At 43.1% G+C, this 6825-nt stretch overlaps 1 protein-coding gene across 1 annotated transcript in view; it reads right to left on the bottom strand.

The window, feature by feature from the left end:
• Positions 1-1454: 1454 nt before the first annotated feature.
• LOC103364297 (zinc finger SWIM domain-containing protein 6) overlaps positions 1455-6825 on the bottom strand; it is a 44840-nt gene continuing 39469 nt past the window's right edge. Inside the window, exons 11-14 of the mRNA XM_008291363.1 lie at positions 5485-5642; positions 5151-5314; positions 2658-2739; positions 1455-2570 (exon numbers count right to left, since the gene is read on the bottom strand). Of these exons, the coding sequence (XP_008289585.1) occupies positions 1705-2570; positions 2658-2739; positions 5151-5314; positions 5485-5642 (1270 nt within the window). The 3' untranslated portion in view covers positions 1455-1704. The remainder of the gene's footprint in view (positions 2571-2657; positions 2740-5150; positions 5315-5484; positions 5643-6825) is intronic.

Here is a 6825-nt window from a genome sequence, read left to right as displayed (position 1 = left end):
GATCCTCCATATTCAGACATATACTATGGCATATATACAGAGTACAATAAATGCTCGCTCATGTTGTGTCGTGTTTTTGTCTTTTTTTTTTCCTTGTAGTCAGTCGTTCATTTGTTCCGCCTTTTTTTTTTTCTTTTTTTTTTCCATTTTTCTTTTTTTATTCCTGTGTAGAGAAAATCCCTGAGAACGTTCTGGTTGACAATTACTGAAGGTTCCACACAATGAACTATAACAGTAGAAAGTCTAATTTTTCCTATGATTCACATGCACAGAGGGAAGTGACACTGGCCTAGTCTGAAAACACCGTTTACGATGGCGGCTGATCGAGATGAGAGGGGGACTTCTTGAGTGCGTTGGAGCCAATTTTTTTAGATTTATTTTGGATTTTCAGTGGTGGTGATGGTGATGGTGGTGGAGGGGGTTTGGTATAAAGAAGTACCGATGCCAGGGCAGTGACGCACAGCAGAGCCGAGCACAGAAAGCAGGAATCTGAAGTTTCCTCATAACCACGAGTGAATCCCCCCACTCTTTCCTTTTTTTAATTAATTAACACTGTCAGCTATCGTAGATGATAAATATCATGATAGCAAGAAATAAAAAATAAAAGAAAAACAACCGGGAGCAGGTTTAATACCGCATCATGAGGTAGTCGTCTGCCTCTGGGTTTGGGTTTCCACTAGAAATGTGTCCGATCTGTTCCAACCCACAGCTGTACTACTGGATATTAATACTCGTTGTGTCGTCACTGCATGCTGTGTTCTGCGGAGAACGCTTTTTTTTTGGAGGTGGGCGAGATTGCAACAACACGAGTTAGCTAAGAGCATCGTTTTGTGTGTGTGTGTGTGTGTGTGTGATGAAGCTAATGCCTGGAACCCAGAGAAAACTAATGGCTGCTCAAGTGCTGCTGCTGCTGCTGCTGCTTCTGCTACTGCTATGTAAATGCTGATGGCGGCTTTATGTCAGTGCTAAAACCGAGCTGAGCCGAGCCGAGCCGAGCTAAGCTGTGCAGTGTTTTGCCCAGTCGCCCACCAGTGAGGGCCTGGACAGAGGGAGGTGCTCTGTGTGGTTTAAAGCCTTAGTTTCTCTTTGAGGATGCCGAGACATTTTTTTTTTGTTTGTTTGTCTGTTTTCTCCTTCTTCTTCTTCTTTTTTTTTCTTTTTGTAGTTTTTACATGAGCGCTATCGTAGAGGGGCTTCAGCCACTTGACAACATGTAACTCAATATACATTGAAAAAGGGTAAAAAGATGCTTCAAATCATAAAAATAAAAAAAAAAAAGGAACCAAAAAACTTTTTAAAAAAGCCATTTCACTTTTCATTTTCGTCTCGCACACATGTAGAGAAATACACACAACATTCACAATGTGACAAATTTCCTCTCTTCTGAAAAATAAAAACACTTCTGTACACATAGTAGTAATAATATTATTAATAATAATAATAATAATAATAATAATAGTAATAATGTTTATAACAATAACAACAGCAAGAACAATAATACCGCAGGTGGCTCTGTTGATTTTTTTCTCATCTTTTCCGTTTCTCTTTTTGCTTCATTCTACAAGTCACATCCCTCTTTTTTTTTACTTGTCTATTTTTATAAGTCCAAAAGAAGTTCAAAAGGCAGACTCAAGTTAATAGAAAAGTACTAGAGCAGGGAGGGAGGCAGGGAGGGGAGCTTTGGGCGAACCCCCGGCCTCGTCCTCAGCCGAACCGCTCCCTCACTAGCATCATTAGTTTCTTTTTGCCCTTGTAGATCTGTTTCAGGTTGTCTATGAACTGGGTGAACTGAATGTGTCCGTCGTGAGCCATCATGAACGTCTCCCGGGCCTTGCCCAGGAACTCGATGAACTCGCTGTAGTGGCGCGGGCTGATGTGCGTGAGCCGCGAGTGCGTGGTGTTGATGTAGGCCCCGATGGTTGCGTCCAGCAGCTGCCTGAGCGGCGCCTTGTCCAGCGACATCAGCTTCCCAGAGTTCCTGCGGCTGTGCAGCGCCGACACCATGCCCGGCGTGGTCAGCGTGCACCGCCGCAAAATGTCAGAGAGCACGGTGGCGCACTTGACGCTCTTGACCACCAGGGGGATGACGGCGGCCAGCTCGTTCTTGCCCAGCGAGTGGCTGAGCGCGCAGGCCCACAGTACGTCGTTGATGGCCGGGTGCGTGTCCTGGTTGTAGCTGAGGTTCAGGTGGGCCATGGCTAACGTCGCCAGCTTGTACGCCCTCATCGGGTAGCCGCGGTGCTCCATGTAGCGCGCGATGGTGAACAGCTGCGTGTAGCTCATTCCCGTCGCCGCCGCGTCCAGTACAATCTGGTAGGCTGTCTCGAAGGCAATGTGGTCCTTTTCACAGAGAGTAAGAGCTGAGAGGGCGCAGTTCTGGGGGTCCTTCATGGCGCACTGCAGCGCCAGGGTGCGGGCGGACGAGGCCAGGTTCTCCTGCTGGTGGCAGTCCAGGTGGAGGCGGACGATAGTGCTGTTGGACATGACAGTGGTGGCCACGATACTGGTGGCCTCTGTGGGGGTGAAGAGGGTGAACCAGCTCTGCATGATGCTGTCCAGTGCGTACACACCTGGCAGACGGAACGAACACGGGTGAGAACACTTTGAATGCATCTTTAAAAGCGACGAAACAAACCAAAATCATGGAGCTGACTCACCAACTTCAGTGGCACATGTGACTAACCAGCGCACCATCTCTCTCCTCCTCCAGTTTAACGTGGACAGAGTTATTCTCATCACCTGAGGAGGACGGACATCGGTGAAGGACAGGTGAGTTTAGTGGAATATCTCAGCACCTCCCACTGGAGAGCATCTTAAATGTTAAACTGAGTCACTTCGAGAACTAACGAGGAGCGCATTGGTTTTTCATTTTCTGTGGTTGACTCGTCATCAGAGATATTCAAACCATCTTTCTGTTTCAAATCATAACATTTTGCAACTGGCAGAGAAGCAGACCTCTTAAATTCATTGACAACACGCAAAAACAAAACAATCTATGCAGAAGGGAAAGCATTCAGATGTGCCTTTGACATAAAAAAAAGAACTAAAAGGCAGCTTTACATCCGGCTAATAATCACTTGGAATCATGAGTTTTTGAAGCAACAATAAACTAGTTTAAAAAAAAGATGTTTTAGCTGAAAAAAAGTCTCAAAAACGCTGAACAATTAATAAACACAACATGTAGCAGCTTCACAGAACAACTAAAATATTGAGGAAGCATCAACTTTCCAAAACTCCAGCTCAGAATGAAGGCCTTTAACAAATAAAGACCGTCACTAGACTCATCTCCAACCATCCAGACATGTTTACATACTCGGGAAGCTAAAGGATCCACAGCGTTGTAATAATATGGCAGCCGTCTGATGGGAGCCGTAAGGTCCAGCGATTGCTCTGCATGGCTGTATAATAGTCGTGCAACATGGAGCCGTTCTGCGGGAACGAGAGCACCCTATAGTGCAGATACTGTTCCCCCATGATGCTCCCATATTCCAAGACAATAACGCTGCCACAACCTTCTAAAAAATTCAGCTGTATGGACGTCAGGGTTAAAAACGCTTCCAAAAAAGAATTCACCGTGACGGATCCATTATGATTTCATTCAGTAGATTTTTTTATCCTCATTAGCTGGAAATGTTTCCTATAGGAGAAGGATCCCGCTACAGAAAGACACTAATTAATAGAATACATTTCAGGGAGTGTTACGGCTTACATAGTGAAACAGTGGTCTCGCAGGGAGTCGGTGTGAATTAGAGTCACGCTGACTGAGTGTAATACAAGGAACCCCAAAAACCCACCGGTGGGTTTGAAAGACGTGTTATCGATGGTCCACGAACCAGGCATGTTAGATGTATGGTTCAGTTGGAAAAATGAACCAAGTCTAAGCTTAAAATCAAGAGATTTCATCAAAATTAGCTGACTTATTTAGAAAAAAAAGGGAAAAAAGAAGCCAAAGACACACCATCTACACTAAAATAACAGAATTAAGAAAAAAACGACATAAATTCTACACAGCTTGGTCCAAACGGACAAACTATTATTGGATGAGCTGTGACCAACAATCACGAAAATTCAAGGACTTTTCAGATAAACTGGGCTAAACCTCAGGCTGAGCTTACAAGTAAATATGGAAAATATATAAATAAATAAACAGAAGTAGTAAAATATCCATCGTACGCAGCGGCACCATTGTTTTCTAGTATCGTAAACACCTGCTGTGGGTATTTGGAAAAATGTTGCGCAAGTTTATTTCATTTTTAAAATAATTTAAAATAATAATATGAATATAAAATAAAAAATAAAAAATAGAAAACACATGAGCAACATTTTTCCAAATACCCTCAGGTGTTACCAATACTAGAAAAAAATGATGCCTCTTTTCCCCCCATATTTACTACTACTAATAATAACATGTATTTATTATTGATATTACACTATACTATGCTATATATATTATATTACAATTATATTTTAATTATTATATATTATACTATATTTTGTATATATTTTATATATATTATTTTATTTATAATAACTATTTATTTATATTTCTCATATATCCACAGTGCTCCTACCTCAACAGTGCAATATATTTATTCTACCGTTTGTCTAACTGTACATACTTCCTACTGGCTGCTTTGGTAAATATATGTATATATTCTTATTTGTCTTTTTATACTTTTATACTTTTGCACCACTGGAGTTGTCTTTTAATTTCATTGTACTTTGTGTATGATGACAGTAAAAGCATTCTATTCTATTATCATTTAAATCAATAACTAATTTTGTTGAGTTGTTTTTTTTATTATTATTATTATTTATGGCATTATAACTTCATTCTGCACAAAATATAATTTATAGTTCTTTCTACTCCTCGTCATGATGCCGTTTCTTTATATTGCGGTGAAAAATGAGTCACGAGTGAAAAAAAATGTGACAGCAGCAAATAAAACGCCCCGATACTGCCCGGGCTTCAGAAGGGTTCACACGAGGTCGTTATGGAAATTTGTTTGGTTTTAAAAGCTTTATTTGTCTCAAGACCAACACGCTGACATTTATTTTTACGTTGAGGCCTGATGTACGCACACATCAAAGTTTACAGCCTCAGTAAACTGGCGGCGCTGTAACGCGTGACGCGGGGCGTGTCCACGTACCTGCAGCCCCAGCTCCAGGGACACTTTGAGAAGCGTGATGTCGGGCAGGCTGTCCATGAGCGTGGCGATCTTGAACGCGTCCTGTGCCAGTTTGAAGATGTGAGACGAGGAGTGAATGTTTTTCTGGATGGACTCCAGGACTGTCTCCAGCCTGCGACTGTCACCTAGAAAGAATGTGAGGACAGAAATAGTTTAGAATAGGACAGAGATTAGCGCTGAACGTATCTGTACATACGTGTAATACCACCTTAAGCACTGAGTGAGTCACATCATAGACATTTTTTCTGTTTGCTATGTGGTTGTTTTTCCTGCGAGTTTGAAAGTGTATGTGCACCTTTGGCAGCAGTGAGCATAGTGGAGGCCAGCTCACACTGCTGAGACTCTATGTGGCTCAGGGTGAACCAGCGAGGGTAGCGGTTGGGCACTACGGACACGATGTGGTGAGGTCGCGAGAGGTCACCGGACGAGGCCGTCGACTCCAACACCGGCAACCTGACGGACAAACAGCACACAAAAGTGAGGAAAAAAAAAAAACCAAAAACCCATTTTACTTCACCTAAATGTACTGTTTTTTTTTTTAGGATGGTTCACATGATTAGCGATTTAAAACGAACATGAACCGGCGGATAAGAAAGAGTGATGTTACGATAAGGAACGCGGCGCGGCAACGAAATGAGAGATGTTAATCAGTAAGCGGCACAGAGACACCGAAGGTCTCGCAAATCGTCGACATCACAGTGAAATCGCTCCTTTCTCGGTACTGTAACGGGCGGACAGACAGAAATACTGTACAGACAGAAAAAGTCTTCATTACTGCAAGTGACTTCAAAATGAAAATGTCTTCAGTCATCACGGGGGGATTACAGTTAGCCTATCCCTGCAATTTACTTTCAACCTAGGTATTTAATCACCTAGAAACCAAGGTATAATTAGTATTTTCTTCACTCTAATTGGTCATAATGAAGTCAGAGCCGTGCAACACCTGCTAGTGGATGGAGGAGCTTCACTAGTTTCTGTCTCTCATTATAATAATACTGACAGGGCCAAGTCTTCACAAGCACCACGAGCACAACACGATTACCACTGTGGCCGGCTCATCTACTATTCTGCTTCACTTCTCTTCCCTCCGCTCCCACCTCAGTTTCAAAGGTCTTCTTTCCTTTAGAAGACAGCACAACCTGGCCTTCTCTCAGCCAATCACAAAGCTAATTGAGTCCATGGGGAAATTAAGGAATTCACCTTCCAGCCCTGTAAGGCTGGACACACATCAAACAAATACCAACACACATCAATGAAAGGACCCAGAGCGCACGCACACACACACACACATGTGCACACACACATGCTCAGACAGACACGCACACACACCTGCCCTTTTGAAAACACATCAAAGCAGCTCGGTAAAAGCAATGTAATGCTAAATGCCAGTTTCAATTTCAGAGCAAAGTGCATGTGATACTGTTGCCACATGAGTGAAGGCATGCACACAAAAACAGCCTCGTCTGCGATCGGTTTTTGCCCAAGAGGGCACAAGCGGGGCTCGTCTCTCGGAGCGGGAAGGTGACAAAAACCCAGTCGAGACGCGCGCAAGTGTGAACACTGACACTTGGTGTAAAATGGAGATGTTTGGAAGCCCTAGCAACAGCCGGGTTCATTCCACACACATCTAAAAAGC

This window comes from Stegastes partitus, unplaced genomic scaffold (assembly GCF_000690725.1).
Source record: "Stegastes partitus isolate 25-593 unplaced genomic scaffold, Stegastes_partitus-1.0.2 Scaffold739, whole genome shotgun sequence".
Lineage (NCBI taxonomy): Eukaryota > Metazoa > Chordata > Actinopteri > Pomacentridae > Stegastes > Stegastes partitus.
This window is presented reverse-complemented; position numbering and strand designations above follow the sequence as displayed.